The 18,836-nt window shown below is 40.9% G+C and overlaps 1 protein-coding gene across 1 annotated transcript in view; it reads right to left on the reverse strand.

Moving 5' to 3' along the window:
• Positions 1-15,101, reverse strand: part of LOC138953051 (sodium-dependent phosphate transport protein 2B-like) — a 58,667-nt gene extending 43,566 nt beyond the window's left edge. Inside the window, exon 1 of the mRNA XM_070324823.1 lies at positions 14,904-15,101. Coding sequence (XP_070180924.1) covers positions 14,904-14,969 — 66 coding nt within the window. The 5' untranslated portion in view covers positions 14,970-15,101. The remainder of the gene's footprint in view (positions 1-14,903) is intronic.
• Positions 15,102-18,836: the final 3,735 nt, after the last annotated feature.

Here is an 18,836-nt window from a genome sequence, read left to right on the forward strand (position 1 = left end):
ATGATAATACCGCAGTTATTATATATTTTCTTCCTTTTCGTGCGTGTGTGGAACATTCTTTTGCAACGTTAGGAAAGACAAGGTTCTTCGCATTGCTGAACCCTATTGGCAGGCCTTTTGAGTTTACACACACACACACACACACACACACACACATACAAACATACGTACGTACACATACACAAATACACATACACACTCACGCACGCACACACGAACACATGCATACACACACAGTCATACACTCACCACAACTGAACCCACACACACAGCGTCAAACACACACCTACCCCCCCCCCCCCCCCAGCCTTCTCCCACAGTCACAGACACTCAGTAGTTCGGCTGTAGTCCTTTGACAAACTCGGCTTTGGTGACTTTCCTGTACGAAGCCAAACGTCCAGAGACAAGGAGGAAGAGGGAGAGACAGACATCCTCTTTGAGAGTGATGGATAGCTCGTTAGTCCCCGACTGATGTGACCGCGTCCTTACTGTCTCCACAGCTGTCATCTGCATACACGGACACTGGTACCTGCAATGTCATACCCCTCTGATGAGAGGAAGCCTCAAAATTAAGGTCATCCTCACCGACGAGAGAAAACTGCCTAATAAAGGAAATCCTCACTGATGATAGGAAACCTCCTAATAAAGGTTTGTTTGTTTATTTGTTGCTTAACGTCCAGCCGACTACGCAGAGCCATATCAGGACGAGGAAGGGGGGGATGAAGGGGGCCACTTGTCAAGCGATTCCTGTTTACAAATGCACTAACCCATTACTTGTGTCCCAGCAGGCTTTAGTAAAACTAAATTAATACCTACTGGAAGATTACCAGTTTCCAGTATGTTAAAATAGGCTTAACCTATCTACTGCTGGACTTACATCAGAACACTAACAGATAAAACTATACATGAATCGCGAGACAAGCGGAAAGAGAAGAGATTTTTGGAAAAAATACAGGTGAATGAGCAAGAAGGCAGAAAAAAGAAAAGAATTCATGAAGAAAAAGAGAGCATGACAGGAAAGAGGAACCAAAAATCTACCTAACAGCAAACTAGAAAGCTCCTGCGGTTCCAAAAACAGGAGGGGCCTTTAATTTCATAACCGCAGTGCCCCACTGCGGGACCTAATAAAGGTCATTCTCGCGAATAAGAGGAAACGTCCTAATAAATTTCATTCTCGCGAATAAGAGGAAACGTCCTAATAAATATCATTCTCACAAATAAGAGGAAAGCTATTAAAGGTCATTCTCACTGATGAAAGGAAACATCCTATCAAAGGTCATTCTCACTGATGAAAGGAAACATCCTATTAAAGGTCATTCTCACTGATGAAAGGAAACATATTAAAGGTCATTCTCACTGATGAAAGGAAACATCCTATCAAAGGTCATTCTCACTGATGAAAGGAAACATCCTATTAAAGGTCATTCTCACTGATGAAAGGAAACATATTAAAGGTCATTCTCACTGATGAAAGGAAACCTCCTATTACAGGTCATTCTCACTGATGAAAGGAAACCTCCTATTAAAGGTCATTCTCACTGATGAAAGGAAACATATTAAAGGTCATTCTCACTGATGAAAGGAAACCTCCTATTAAAGGTCATTCTCACTAATGAAAGGAAACCTTCTATTAAAGGTCATTCTCACTGATAAAAGGAAACCTCCTATTAAAGGTCATTCTCACTGATGAAAGGAAACATCCTATCAAAGGTCATTCTCACTGATGAAAGGAAACATCCTATTAAAGGTCATTCTCACTGATGAAAGGAAACATATTAAAGGTCATTCTCACTGATGAAAGGAAACATCCTATTAAAGGTCATTCTCACTGATGAAAGGAAACATATTAAAGGTCATTCTCACTGATGAAAGGAAACCTCCTATAAAAGGTCATTCTCACTGATGAAAGGAAAAATCCTCTAAAGGTCATTCTCACTGATGAAAGGAAACATCCTATCAAAGGTCATTCTCACTGATGAAAGGAAACATCCTATTAAAGGTCATTCTCACTGATGAAAGGAAACATATTAAAGGTCATTCTCACTGATGAAAGGAAACCTCCTATTACAGGTCATTCTCACTGATGAAAGGAAACCTCCTATTACAGGTAATTCTCACTGATGAAAGGAAACCTCCAAATAAAGGTAATTCTCACTGATGATAGGAAACCTATTACAGGTCATTCTCACTGATGAAAGGAAACCTCCAAATAAAGGTAATTCTCACTGATGATAGGAAACCTATTACAGGTCATTCTCACTGATGAAAGGAAACCTCTAAATAAAGGTCATTCTCACTGATGATAGGAAAGCTATTACAGGTCATTCTCACTGATGAAAGGAAACCTATTAAAGGTCATTCTCACTGAGCAGAGGAAACACAAAATAAAGGACGCCTCATAAGTCCCTCTGTCTATTCTATTGACCAAAGTATGCCTGCATAGTAGGGACGCTTTCTAACCACACCAAGGGTGTCCTTTTATGGCAGGTACCACTGTATCTTCCTTCTGCGTCATAGCCACCCTGCCATTGGTGGCTTGTGGCTCCTAAATATACACACAATAAATCAGCCGTTGACAAATAATGTAGTATGGTGTGTGTGTGTGTTTCTGTATAGGTGTATGAGAAGTATGTGTCCTTTTTGTCTCCGTTTGTTTGTTTGTTTGCTTAACGCCCAGCCGACCACGAAGGGCCATATCAGGGCGGTTTTTGTCTCCGTGTATGTGTACACATGCCTTGCCTTGACTAGTCATGCCAAGCTCATTATGGTAAAAATAGCATAAACATCCCAGCTGTTTGCTGTAGAGTATTCATCTTTGGGAATGTTTTCAGAATACGCTGAAGGTTCAGCTTTGCCTTCTTTCCAGAAGAAGATAAAAAGTATTTCCTGTCCCATTTTCTGACCAAAGAGCAACATCGACGTTGAGCTATTTCCTAAACCAAAATCTGCGTTTGCGAGACCCCTGTTGGTCTTTTGAATAGGAGTATAGGTACAAAAACATTGTATTTTGTGCACCTAAAATTGTCATTTAACTCGTTTATTTGCTAGGCATAGTCCTCCCTGTTCCTTTTAAACCGCAGCTCCCTGAGTACATGTATAACAAAACACCCTATCGGCCATCCCATCGGCCATTGTGGGAAAAAAAAGCTACATTTACTTTAGATAAATATCAGGACGATTCCCGAAAGTAGTTGCAACTCTAGCTGTCATCGGAAGAATATTCACTTCTTCTATGTCAGCAAGAACTTGTTGATGCAACGTTACCTTATATTTTGAATAAACTTCACCACTTTAGACACCTGCAGCAATTAAAACTGTTTACAGGGTCCCCACTGGTTTTTAGAAACAAAATTCTATGACTTTTCCATGACTTTCCATGAGCCTCAATAACATTTTCCATGACTAGATCCACAGGTCGCCATTTCCGAACACGCAAACTTTTTACGTCTTGTCACTGCCAGTTTTGACACTGGCTTGCTTTGCACTGAATTTGAGTCAGTTTCTACGCAGTGTCTCTTCGACAAGCAAGTCAAGCATTTGCTACGCAGTCAGATTATCGGTAATGTTTGTTGGTCTTGTCATTTCACTAAACTGGACCAGCCACTGTTTGTATCCATCTGCACTTTCGTAAATTCCGTTTCGTAACCGTCACTGTGACTTGACGAACTGTCATTTTTTTTCACCGCGATACACAGTTCATTGCGAAGATCTTTCTCGGTAATTCGTTCCAATTCCGCATACTTTTTGTTAAGAAACAACCCGAAAGAAAGTTTCAAACTCATTATCCTCCATCTTGCTTGTCGAAGCGCTAAAGTACTTTATCGATGCAAAAACAAAAGCAGAAAACTTCGACGAAACCGACTCAAATGCAGCGCAGACGACACGACGAGAAAACGGAAGGAAGTGAGCCTCGCTTTGGCTCAAGTGCCGTTAAAAATACCGTTATTCTCGTATGCAAATACGAACGAGAAGTTGGTCATACGAACAAGCCTTGTGCTGGCGACGCAAATCGCTGCTGGCTGGCAAAGGGGGGGGGGGGGGGGGGGGGGGGGCGGGGAGGGTTAATGGCTGGGCAACGAAAATCGCCGCTGGCGTGCTAAAGGTTAATTTTTCTTTCTTTCTTATTTTTGTTAAATTCCATGACTTTCCATGACTTGAATTGAAATTCCATGACTTTGCAGGCCTGGAAAATTAAAAATCAAATTCCATGACTTTCCAGGTTTTCCATGACCTGTACTAACCCTGTGTTTAGACTGTTAACAATATTGCTCAGTTTGAAAAAGTGTTGCTTTAAAAGTCTATTTCAAGCCAGTAGGAGGACCGGGTTGCTTTCGCGTTTCTTGTTTACGCGTCAGCGATTCTTTAAGATCAATCATTCGAACACAGTTCGTTTGAAACGTCTTTTACTGAGAGACATTAACGACGCCGGATCTCTACATTGAACACAAGTTATTGAAAGCCCCCACAACGCAGACGTTATTCAAACTGACTGACTTGAATGATCTCATTCCATGGTGGCATTGATAGCAGTCTTCGACAAGTCGTTGGTGTCTATGCTGTACAATCAACTTCATGCACTCTGGTGAAAGCGAAAGCAACCGGTGTCGTTCACCGTGCTTGGCTGGTACTGCGCATAAACACAGCGCGTGAATGTGTGCATGAGTAAAAAAAAGATGTAGGGCAAAAAATAAATATAAAAAAACAACAACATAAAAACACAAACAGCTCGGCTAAAGTATGCACTCCTTGTCTAAAATGACAGGTTAATGTATTTGTGAAAGGTGTCTGGGACTGCTTGATTAATTGACTGAATGAATGAATGATTCTCACACAATGTTTTTTTCCTGCCCTAATATTACAACTTATGTTTTTTCGCCCCCTTACAAGGTGCATGTAGGCGGAAAAGTTTCTTACTGGTTGAATACATGACCCCTTTGGTTTCCACGCCCACTGAACACCAAGCCGTACCGCAAGCCCTACGTACATTTCAGGCTTGCAAAGCCAAACGATATCATGGGGATCATTTTCTGTTCTTTCGAGCCTTAGCAAGATCATGCGATATATATATATATATACGACTTGTGTCTGTCTGTGTGTCTGTGTGTCTGTGTATTTGTGTATTCGCCATGCACGGCCAAAGTTCTCGATGGATCTGCTTCAAATTTGGTGGGCTTATTCAGAGAGACCCCGGACACAACCTCATCGATGAGATATTTCAACACGTGCTCTCAGCGCGCAGCGCTGAACCGATTTTGGTTCCACCTCAGCTATTTTGGTTCCACCTCAGCTACCCGGGCCCCCATACCGACACACCATAGCCGCTACACCACATCACAACGCCAAAGTTCTCGGTGGATCTTTTTCAAATTTGGACACCGTATTCAGCTACACCCCGGACACAATAAAAATTATCATCGATGAGATATTTCAACACGTGCTCTCAGCGCGCAGCGCTGAACTGAGTTTGGTTTTTGTGTTCATTTCACCATTATAAGTAACTCTTCCTTATCTTCTCCAGTGTTTGGCGTTTATCTCCCTTCCTTCGTGTGGCTTTCCCGTTTGTAAGTTACTATTACTATTTTTAGAATGTCACTGCGCTGTCCACTGCGCTGTCCACAACGCTTCCCTTGCACCCGTAAGTTGTTCTTACTGTCAAAGTGAAAAGGTCGAATCAATTTATAGCCACGCGAAAAATACACTCTCACCTATCTCTATATATTTATAGATACAGATATGCATAATATATATATACGGCTTCTCTGTGTGTGTGTTTGTGTGTGTGTGTGTGGGCAAAAACCTGTGGATTGTAGAGTTCTGTTTGTGATGGGGTCTAGCGGCTTTTGTCTGTCTGTATGTTCTGGCATTTGAGAAGCCACAACAGATAATATAGGGCTAAGAAATAAGCTCTAAAATTCTCAATCCCGTTTGACAGGACTTCGCCTGCAAAGGTGATTGTGATGAACCGCCACGCTGTCTGTCTCTGTCTCGCGATTCACCCCGGCGAAGCCGGGTATTCCTCTAGTATGCAATATATATATAGCCTACCTTCTCATGACCCAAGCACCATTGTTCACCAGATAAGCATGATGATTAATGAATTAAATGTCAAAAGTTTATGCATACAAAAGTCTCACTCATCTGTGGTCTCGGTTCGTCAATCGCTCAGTGTACACTGCATAATATCGTATAGTTCCAAAGGCGTGGTAACTTCATTATCATGGCCGAATAAACCTAAAATACAAACTACGTGACTTCTGCAGTGACGCGAAATAAGTTGTTTTCTACAAAATACTATTTTGAACACAGTATGAACTGTATAAATGTATGTGAAGATAAGAATGTGTTGGCAAAATTAATTCATAAAAAAATCGCAGTTCTTGACTCTTTTGGTGCAAGTCAATGAAACTTGGTAGTTCTTCTAACGGATAGCTGCCTGAGGTATGACTAAAAGCCCCAGGGGCTCCGTGCACCTGGATTTGACAAGTTCAGTATACCTTTAAGGTAACAAAACAGATTGCTGGGAGCAGTAACAATGAAGTGGGATGTACTGTTATCTATGTGAACTGTTTTTACTATTGTTTAACCCATCATGTCCAAAATAGGTCCTAGTTACCTCAGACGGCCTCAATTAGCAGTCAGTTGGTTATATGTGAACATCGGTCACACGACCGTGTTTAAACGGTTTGGGCCTTCGAAGAGGATGGACCCGATGGTCCATTTTACAACTGTAATTGATGATCGGACATCCGCACCAGCTTTGGTAAGCTCGGCAAGGTATGACAGACAGGCCCTCGTCAGGGGTGGACAGAAGACAGTATACGGATGCAAAGCATGCAGACGGCTGCTAAAGCTACCGGCTAAAGCTGACGACCACTGTCATGTGAGAGCTGTCACTAGGTCCCATAGCTCTCTCTGAAGATAGAGGAGAGAGAGAGAGAGAGAGAGAGAGAGAGAGAGAGAGAGAGAGAGAGAGAGAGAGAGAGAGAGAGAGAAAAGAGAGAGAAAGACACAGAGAGAGAGCTGTCGCCAAGCGGCACTAGGTCCCATTGCTCTCTCTCAAGATGGAGGATCTAGGAGAGAGAGAGAGAGATAGAGATGGAGAGAAAGAGAGAAAGAGAGAGAGAGAGAGAGAGAGAGAGAGAGAGAGAGAGAGAGAGAGAGAGAGAGAGAGAGAGAGAGCTGTCGCTAAGCGACACTAGGTCCCATTGCTCTCTCTCAAGATGGAGGAGAGAGAGAGAGAGAAAGAGAGAGAGAGAGAGAGAGAGAGAGAGAAAGAAAGAGAGAAAGAAAGAGAGAAAGAGATTCTAAACTGGCAGCTTAGAGAGAGAGAGAGAGAGAGAGAGAGAGAGAGAGAGAGAGAGAGAGAGAGAGAGAGAGAGTCGTACACATAATTTTGGCTGCATACGAACATTTTAATGACCATAAAGAAAACGTTTAATATGTTTGGGAAAGTGTTAGACGCGGATGAAAATAATGGAAGACACTTTTATTGTTGATGGCATCTGCATACGAAAATGTAGGTCAGTCTAAACAAGGTCAGATACGTACCATACGTATTTCTTCTATTGAAAATGAATGTTTGAATATATATAATAACAACTTGGAGCTTGCTGGCTTCAAAGGCTGATATCAGTGTCTGCGAATCGTTTCAAATGAACAGGCTTCCATTTCAAACTTGGAGGTCGTGATCGGGGATTGACGCCCGACAAAAGAAGAACCTGTCAAGATCAAACTGCGCATTTAAATTGCACCCATTATTAAAGCGTTCACAGTAGATTCAATGGCGGGGCAAGCCTACCTGTAATGCATTTGCAAGTACGCACAAAGCTATTTGCAAGTAAGGAGAGGGGAGGGGGATAAAATGCGCGAACGCAGGAATGAACCAATTTTCTTTTAATGATCCACTCCAAACACTGGGTGATATCCACGTGTCAACAACAGGCGGCCCGGGGTTGTTGACACAGCGGTGAATTGAGAAACAGAGCGGATACAGGTACTGACGTTGTACCGTATAACAGAGCGAAAACAACTAGTGAAGTTGTACTGCTCACAACACATTTTTTTGTACCGTACAACAGAGCGAAAACAACTAGTGAAGTTGGACTGCTCACAACACATTTTTTTGTACCGTACAACAGAGCGAAAACAACTAGTGAAGTTGGACTGCTCACAACACATTTTTTTGTACCGTACAACAGAGCGAAAACAACTAGTGAAGTTGGACTGCTCACAACACACTTTTTGTACCGTACAACAGAGAGAAAACAACTAGTGAAATTGGACTGCTCACAACACACTTTTTGTACCGTACAACAGAGAGAAAACAACTAGTGAAATTGGACTGCTCACAACACACTTTTTGTACCGTACAACAGAGAGAAAACAACTAGTGAAATTGGACTGCTCACAACACACCTTTTGTACCGTACAACAGAGAGAAAACAACTAGTGAAATTGGACTGCTCACAACACACCTTTTGTACCGTACAACAGAGAGAAAACAACTAGTGAAATTGGACTGCTCACAACACACCTTTTGTACCGTACAACAGAGAGAAAACAACTAGTGAAGTTGGACTGCTCACAACACACTTTTTGTACCGTATATAACAGAGCGAAAACAGCTAGTGAAGTTGGACTGCTCACAACACACCTTTTGTACCGTACAACAGAGAGAAAACAACTAGTGAAATTGGACTGCTCACAACACACCTTTTGTACCGTACAACAGAGAGAAAACAACTAGTGAAGTTGGACTGCTCACAACACACTTTTTGTACCGTACAACAGAGAGAAAACAACTAGTGAAATTGGACTGCTCACAACACACCTTTTGTACCGTACAACAGAGAGAAAACAACTAGTGAAGTTGGACTGCTCACAACACACTTTTTGTACCGTATATAACAGAGCGAAAACAGCTAGTGAAGTTGGACTGCTCACAACACACCTTTTGTACCGTAAAACAGAGAGAAAACAACTAGTGAAATTGGACTGCTCACAACACACTTTTTGTACCGTACAACAGAGAGAAAACAACTAGTGAAGTTGGACTGCTCACAACACACTTTTTGTACCGTACAACAGAGAGAAAACAACTAGTGAAATTGGACTGCTCACAACACACTTTTTGTACCGTACAACAGAGAGAAAACAACTAGTGAAATTGGACTGCTCACAACACACTTTTTGTACCGTACAACAGAGAGAAAACAACTAGTGAAATTGGACTGCTCACAACACACCTTTTGTACCGTACAACAGAGAGAAAACAACTAGTGAAATTGGACTGCTCACAACACACTTTTTGTACCGTATAACAGAGCGAAAACAACTAGTGAAGTTGTACTGCTCACAACACATTTTTTTGTACCGTACAACAGAGCGAAAACAACTAGTGAAGTTGGACTGCTCACAACACACCTTTTGTACCGTACAACAGAGAGAAAACAACTAGTGAAATTGGACTGCTCACAACACACTTTTTGTACCGTACAACAGAGAGAAAACAACTAGTGAAGTTGTACTGCTCACAACACACCTTTTGTACCGTACAACAGAGAGAAAACAACTAGTGAAATTGGACTGCTCACAACACACTTTTTGTACCGTACAACAGAGAGAAAACAACTAGTGAAATTGGACTGCTCACAACACACCTTTTGTACCGTACAACAGAGAGAAAACAACTAGTGAAGTTGGACTGCTCACAACACACTTTTTGTACCGTACAACAGAGAGAAAACAACAAGTGAAATTGGACTGCTCACAACACACTTTTTGTACCGTACAACAGAGAGAAAACAACTAGTGAAATTGGACTGCTCACAACACACTTTTTGTACCGTACAACAGAGAGAAAACAACTAGTGAAGTTGGACTGCTCACAACACACTTTTTATACCGTACAACAGAGAGAAAACAACTAGTGAAATTGGACTGCTCACAACACACTTTTTGTACCGTACAACAGAGAGAAAACAACTAGTGAAATTGGACTGCTCACAACACACTTTTTGTACCGTACAACAGAGAGAAAACAACTAGTGAAATTGGACTGCTCACAACACACCTTTTGTACCGTACAACAGAGAGAAAACAACTAGTGAAATTGGACTGCTCACAACACACTTTTTGTACCGTACAACAGAGAGAAAACAACTAGTGAAGTTGTACTGCTCACAACACACCTTTTGTACCGTACAACAGAGAGAAAACAACTAGTGAAATTGGACTGCTCACAACACACCTTTTGTACCGTACAACAGAGAGAAAACAACTAGTGAAATTGGACTGCTCACAACACACTTTTTGTACCGTACAACAGAGAGAAAACAACTAGTGAAGTTGGACTGCTCACAACACACTTTTTGTACCGTACAACAGAGAGAAAACAACTAGTGAAGTTGTACTGCTCACAACACATTTTTTTGTACCGTACAACAGAGCGAAAACAACTAGTGAAGTTGGACTGCTCACAACACACTTTTTGTACCGTACAACAGAGAGAAAACAACTAGTGAAGTTGTACTGCTCACAACACATTTTTTTGTACCGTACAACAGAGCGAAAACAACTAGTGAAGTTGGACTGCTCACAACACACTTTTTGTACCGTACAACAGAGAGAAAACAACTAGTGAAATTGGACTGCTCACAACACACTTTTTGTACCGTACAACAGAGAGAAAACAACTAGTGAAGTTGGACTGCTCACAACACACTTTTTGTACCGTACAACAGAGAGAAAACAACTAGTGAAATTGGACTGCTCACAACACACTTTTTGTACCGTACAACAGAGAGAAAACAACTAGTGAAATTGGACTGCTCACAACACACTTTTTGTACCGTATAACAGAGCGAAAACAACTAGTGAAGTTGTACTGCTCACAACACATTTTTTTGTACCGTACAACAGAGCGAAAACAACTAGTGAAGTTGGACTGCTCACAACACACTTTTTGTAACGTATAACAGAGCAAAACAGCTGAAGTTTTATCGTTTGCATCACACCTTATGTAACGTATCTCCACAAGAAGCTGCATGTTGTGCCCTCCCCCATGTGTTCTTGTGGGGAAGCAGAGCAGGACACGGCCCACATCCTACGAGACTGCAGGAACCACCAGGTGCTGAGAGAGGAAATCTGGCCAATGCCGGAGTCCCTGCACAACAAGCTGTACGGGCCAGTGGCTGCGCTGCAGAGGACCACTAATTATATCTCAAGATCTGGACTCCAAGTGTGATCGGCGATCGAAAAGAAGAAGAGCGATAACATCTATTAACGTTTTATCGTTTACATCTAACCTTAATATGTAACGTATAGAAGAGCGAAAACAGTTCACAACACACCTCGTGCAATGCAGAGGTCGAAAAGTGTGTACCTTGTTGTCAAACAACACCTTAATTACTAAATGCTTTTGTCAAAACCAACAGTGTCTATCTTTGAGCCCGGCGGGAGAGAAGGGTGAAAAGCTATGCGTGATTTTGCATAAACAGATATCCGGGGACACTGTACATTCATTATTTATACATAAGATAATACCACAAGCGCGATAACATCAAGTTGATAAGATACGGATGCCGTTTGAGACGGCACGGTACTACCCAAAAATAGACCAACAAGAAAAGAAAAAATGAAACGAGGTGAACCGCATGAGGACAAGATCAACAACATCAACAACAACGACGACAACAGTAATATCCAAAAGGTCATCAACATTCCCTCAAAGTAACCCACAGAACGGGTGAATACGCTTTGTCAAATGCCCTTAAATCAGCAATGCGTCACAAAGGAACCTGTATGGGCATTACGAATAAATCGTTCAACCTAGGTCTTCACCCCACGTTCAGTTTGAACGTGTTTTCTGGTTGAGAAAGAGCAATATTCACCCACCGCCAACCGAGTCTTTTCCATATGACATGTTCTACCTTGCCAATCACCCCCTGCTAACAACCCCCTGGTTTTACGCGCACCGACAAAATCTTTCAGCACAACGCAGGGCAGGATGTTGTTTACAACGGCTTTTGTTACGACTGTACAATGGGGTGATGTTTTCGTTGTTCAAACAACACAAATACACTTAAAGAGGGGGGCTGGCGTTATTTAAAGTACAAAACGGTGGAGATGGCGGTCTTGCCTCTCGACTGCTCGGTTACGAGAGAGAGAGAGAGAGAGAGAGAGAGAAAGAGAGAGAGAGAGAGAGAGAGAGAGAGAGAGAGAGAGAGAGAGAGAGAGAGAGGGAGAGAGAGAGAGATGAGAGAGAGAGAGAGAGATGAGAGAGAGAGAGAGAGAGAGAAAGAGAGAGAGAGAGAGAGAGAGAGAGAGAGAGAGAGAGAGAGAGAGAGAGAGAGAGAGAGAGAGCTTCCTCATCTTTGACTTATCAAAAGGAAAAAGAACCACAAACACATCAACAATAATAACAACAAGTCGCGTAAGGCGAAATTACTACATTTAGTCAAGCTGTGGAACTCACAGAATGAAACTGAACGCACTGCATTTTTTCACAATGACCGTTGTCCGCCGTTTGTGCATAACGGAGTGAAACTGACGAGCCTGTTCAGCGCGGTAGTGGTTTCGCTGTGCTGCATATATAGTCAGTCGGCTAAGGACCGTTTGGGTTACTTTTTGGCGTCACGTTAGCAAACACATTTTTCTGATAGATTTTAACACCACAACACTAAATCTAAAGTTTTGGGGCAATATTCCAAACCAACGGTGAGAAAAACGTTGGTTTGTGTGTATGTTTTCCTTCTTTGGCGTTACTATTCTTGTTTTGAGGGTTGGGTTCATAAAACGGACATAAAACTTAAACCGCTTGACAGAAATTCTATAACTGTAAATCATTCGAAAGGGAAGGCATTCATGTACACGTTTGTGCCACTTAAAATGACGTCATAATCTGTTTATTTTTGTGAACTTGACAAGAAGAGCGGGGTAGTAGTTGCGCTGAGAAGGATAGCACGCTTTTCTGTCCCTCTCTTCGTTTTAACTTTCTGAGCGTGTTTTTAATCCAAACATATCATATCTATATGTTTTTGGAATCAGGAACCAACAAGGAATAAGATGAAAGTGTTTTTAAATTGATTACGAAAATTTAATTTTGATAATAATTTTTATATTTTTAATTTTTAGAGCTTGTTCTTAATCCAAATATAACATATTTATATGTTTTTGGAATCAGCAAATGATGGAGAATACGATGAACGTAAATTTGGATCGTTTTATAAAAAATATATATTTTTACAATTTTCAGATTTTTAATGACCAAAGTCATTGATTAATTTTTAAGCCACCAAGCTGAAATGCAATACCGAAGTCTGGGCTTTGTTGAAGATTACTTGACCAAAATTTCAACCAATTTAATTGAAAAATGAGAGTGTAACAGTGCCGCCTCAACTTTCACGAAAAGCCGGATATGACGTCATCAAATACATTTATCCAAAAAAAAGAAAAAAACATCTGGGGATATCATTTCCAGGAACTCTCATGTCAAATTTCATAAAGATCAGTCCAGTAGTTTAGTCTGAATCGCTCTACACACACACACAGACACACACACACACACGCACATACACCACGACCCTCGTCTCGATTCCCTCCTCTACGTTAAAACATTTAGTCAAAACTTGACTAAATGTAACAAGTCGCGTAAGGCGAAAATACAATATTTAGTCAAGTAGCTGTCGAACTCACAGAATGAAACTGAACGCAATGCCATTTTTCAGCAAGACCGTATACTCGTAGCATCGTCAGTCCACCGCTCATGGCAAAGGCAGTGAAATTGACAAGAAGAGCGGGGTAGTAGTTGCGCTAAGAAGGATAGCACGCTTTTCTGTACCTCTCTTTGTTTTAACTTTCTGAGCGTGTTTTTAATCCAAACATATCATATCTATATGTTTTTGGAATCAGGATTCGACAAGGAATAAGCTGAAATTGTTTTTAAATCGATTTCGGAAATTTAATTTTGATCATAAATTTTTATATTTTTAATTTTTAGAGCTTGTTTTTAATCCAAATATAACATATTTATATGTTTTTGGAATCAGAAAATAATGTAGAATAAGATGAACGTAAATTTGGATCGTTTTATATAAAAAAACATTATTACAATTTTCAGATTTTTAATGACCAAAGTCATTAATTAATTTTTAAGCCACCAAGCTGAAATGCAATACCGAAGTCCGGCCTTCGTCGAAGATTGCTTGGCCACAATTTCAATCAAATTGAATTGAAAAATGAGGGTGTGACAGTGCCGCCTCAACTTTTACAAAAAGCCAGATATGACGTCATCAAAAGTATTTATCGAAAAAAAGAAAAAAAAACGTTCGGGGATATCATTCCCAGGAACTCTCATGTCAAATTTCATAAAGATCGGTCCAGTAGTTTGGTCTGAATCGCTCTACACACACACACGCACAGACAGACAGACAGACAGATACACACACACACACACACATACACCACGACCCTCGTCTCGATTCCCCCTCTATGTTAAAACATTTAGTCAAGTTTTGACTAAATGTAAAAACACATAAGTGAAAAGGAAAAAGAGAGCATATTTGTATTCTAGTTGTTTCTTCCAAACGAACACAACACTAACAACAATAACAAAACAGTAACAAGACGCACCTAGTAGAAGATTAGCAAGTGTACCAATGTCATCTAAGAATGCATCTAAAAGAAATCATCAAAAAGAAGGGGAAAAAACCCCAAATAAAAACCAACTCACAAGCATTACCAGCGAGCTGAAGAAAGGGATGCTGAAGGAACGAGGAATAATATTCGAAGAAAGTTGGTGACCAAATAAACTACCAATGAAACACACAACGAAACAGACACCGACACATACGCAAAAACAAAACTGCACTCAATACAAGCAAAGTTTAAAAATTACCACTTACATATTGGGGCGGAGGCTCATCGTAGGCAGAAGTGTAGCCCAAGTTGTCTCTCTGTTTGTCGGACATTGTGCAGCACACGTACAATCACCCCACGACTATCCTTCCTTCACGCACTGTTTGCAACTGTACGGCACTCTGCCTCTCCCACTAACACACCGACACAGTGCGGGCCGCGCGGCGGATTGGATCCGAAACACCGGCGAGTTTTCAAGTATGGAAAGCCGTTTGGCTCATAACCATTACACGCGTAATAAAACATAAATACACGTGTAATAAATAATTGATACACGTGTAATAAATGATTAATGCACGTGTAATAATCATTTTTACGCGTGTAATAAATAATTCATACACGTGTAAGAAATGATTAAATACGCGTGTAATAAATATTTCATGCGCGTGTAAGAAATGATTAAATACGCGTGTAATAAATATTTCATGCGCGTGTAAGAAATGATTAAATACACGTGCAGGAAATAGTTTATACGCGTGTAAGAAATGATTAAATACACGTGTAGGAAATTATTTAAATACACGTGTATTTAATCATTACATACACCCGTAATAAACTTAAAACTTGAATCGGAAAATATACGACATGCAAAGCAACAACTCTCGTCTATTCTACTTCCGGTTCGCGCGCATAACAACCGACTTCATCTGATAAAACAAGTAACTTACCTTTCCAATGCTGTGCGAGCCTGGGCAAAGGCGTTAAATTGTTCTCGCAAACCTTCTAAGGTGACATTGACGTTTGCCGCTTCCGCCATCTTGAGCTGTAAGCGTGCAAAGCGAGGCGATGAAGACGCATAGAGTGTTTTTCATGTGGATTCCCAGTCCGAGTTTTTAAGTCGCTTAACCACGTGACTCCTGCATTTTTAACGCTTGTATGAAATATTTATTACACGCGTATTTATTCATTTCTTACGCGTGTATAAAAAAATTTATTACACGTGTATTTAATCATGTCTTACACGTGTACGAAATGATTAAATACACGTGGAATAAAAATGTCATACACGTGTACGAAATGATTAAATACACGCGTAATAAATATTTCATGCGCGTGTAAGAAATATTTAATACACGCGTAAGAAATATTTCATGCGCGTGTAAGAAATAATTAATACACGCGTAATAATCATTTCATGCGCGTGTAAAAAATATTTAAATACACGTGTAATAAATAATTACACGTGTATTTAAATATTTCTTACACGCGCATGAAATGTTAATTACGCGTGTATTTAATCATTTCTTACACGAGTATGAAATATTTATTACACGTGTATTTAATCATTATGCTATTCCATAGCATGAGAAAAAAGATAAATTACACGTGCAATAAGAAATAAATACACGTGTATTAGTCATTTATTACGCGTGTATTTATGTTTTATTAACGCGTAATGGTTATGAGCCAAACGGCTTTCCATATTCAAGGTCCTCCCCCCTTGCACAATGACAGTAGTACCCGACAGCCCAATGACACGCAGCGCTAGCGATACGCACCCGTCAAAATGTGTGTCCTGTAAAAAATAAATTGAAAACTTTTTTTGTCTCAAATATTGAAAAACATCCATTTTGCTTTACGTCCCCTAAGCCTCGACAATTCATTGAGGCAACAATAACCTTATTCATATGTACATTTCATGAAAAGTATTAGGCCACATTATCAACGAGTGATTATAATACGGTCGTGCCACATTGTACATGGAGTGCGTGTGCAGCCTTAAACACGCGTCATGAGAATGACTGAAAGTGAGGATGTTGTGATTGAGGCCAGTATAAATCAGGTTAAGCGTGCGAAAGAAGAGCAAATTTATTATGGGGACAAAAATAGAAATTTAGCATAGAAGAGCAAAATGAATGGAATGTGTCTGTCATGTTCAGTGTGTGGGCCCATGTAGTGTGTTGCGAAATTAAGAGGGTGTCTCCGTATGTTTCCTGTTCGAGAGAGAGAGGGGATTGCCATGAGATTGAATACGGTTATTATGAAAGCTTGTTGTTATTCATTCGACCCGCACAAAAGGCAAGCTCAATACTGTAAAGGTTTATAAAAAAAAAATTAAAAAATAACAACATACAGGCAAAAACAGCACGATTGTAGATATTTTACAGGTAGAACATACACAACCAACCAATACCAACAAACATAGACAAACGAACAAACAAACAGGTACAGACAAAAAAGAAAAAATATCCTTGTACTTCACACATGTACTTTCATGAAAAACAAAAAGAAAGCAAACAATGTTTGGCATACATGGCACAACAAGCTTGGCATACATGGCACAACAAGCTTGGCATACATGGCACAACAAGCTTGGCATACATGGCACAACAAGCTTGGCATACATGGCACAACAAGCTTGGCATACATGGCACAAGCTTGGCATACATGGCACAACAAGCTTGGCATACATGGCACAACAAGCTTGGCATACATGGCACAAGCTTGGCATACATGGCACAACAAGCTTGGAATACATGGCACAACAAACTTGGCATACATGGCACAACAAGCTTGGCATACATGGCACAACAAGCTTGGCATACATGGCACAACAAGCTTGGCATACATGGCACAACAAGCTTGGCATACATGGCACAACAAGCTTGGCATACATGGCACAACAAGCTTGGCATACATGGCACAACAAGCTTGGCATACATGGCACAACAAGCTTGGCATACATGGCACAACAAGCTTGGCATACATGGCACAACAAGCTTGGCATACATGGCACAACAAGCTTGGCATACATGGCACAACAAGCTTGGCATACATGGCACAACAAGCTTGGCATACATGGCACAACAAGCTCCTGCTTGTAGCGGGAACAGAAACGCATCAAAATATTACAACCGTAGGCAGAAAAGCACGAGCGAAGAAATCAGAAGCAAACACCAGTTAGAATCAAACAAACAAACATAATAATATACAGTGGAACACATATTCATTTTACTTCTTACATGGACTTTCACAGGGAGAAAGTACCGATCAAATAAACTTGAACAAAAAAAACCAAAAAGTTATTTTTCTCAGCCCCTCCAACCCTGGTTCTCCTCATGTTACAATTCCGCGCTCGCAATCTCCAAAATTCAATGCAAATGGCGCTCTCTGGTTCAGCGAAGCTCAGGGATATCCGTTTTTGCAGTCCTGTTATTTCGTGTTATTTCGTCACTATTTTGTCTTCCTCTATTATATCAAATAACCATACTTTGTCTTTCATTGAGTTTATCCCTCTTATTTTCAATATACCGTTTTCAGTGTGTGTGTGTGTGTGTGTGTGTGTGTGTTTTCACTGAGGGATACTCACAGTACCTTAAGACACTGAATGCACCAGCCAGGATCTAGTCACTATAGCGGAGTGGTCACCGTCTCTGCTTCCACGAAGTCATTCATGTTGGAAGACGTGAATTTACAGCGGTACAGTACATTCTTCATCTTCGTTCATGGGCTGAAACTCCCACGTTCACTCATGTTTTTGCACGACTGGGTTTATACGTGTACGACCGTTTTTACCCCGCCATTAATACGCCGCCTTAGGGGGAAGCATGTAGGGTTTCTGTAACCCACCGAACTCTGACATGGATTACAGGATCTTTTCCGTGCGCACTTGGTCTTGTGCTTGCGTGTACACAAGAAGGGGAATACGGCACTGGCAGTTCTGCAGATAAGTTGACCTGGGAGATAGGAAAAATCTCCATCCTTACCCCATCAGGCGGCCGCGACCGGGATTTGAACTCACGACCTTCTGATTATGAGGCAGATGTCTTATCCCCTGCGCCCGTCTGTACAGGACATTCAAATCTGAGCAGAAAAATTCAGAGGTCGGTTGAATAGGGGTACATGACATAAGCTCGAACGACAAAAGCTTAAACGACAAAAGCTCGAACGACAAAAGCTCGAACGACAAAAGCGCGAAT

The sequence above is a fragment of the Littorina saxatilis genome, linkage group LG17 (assembly GCF_037325665.1).
Source record: "Littorina saxatilis isolate snail1 linkage group LG17, US_GU_Lsax_2.0, whole genome shotgun sequence".
In the NCBI taxonomy this organism is placed as follows: Eukaryota; Metazoa; Mollusca; class Gastropoda; order Littorinimorpha; family Littorinidae; genus Littorina; species Littorina saxatilis.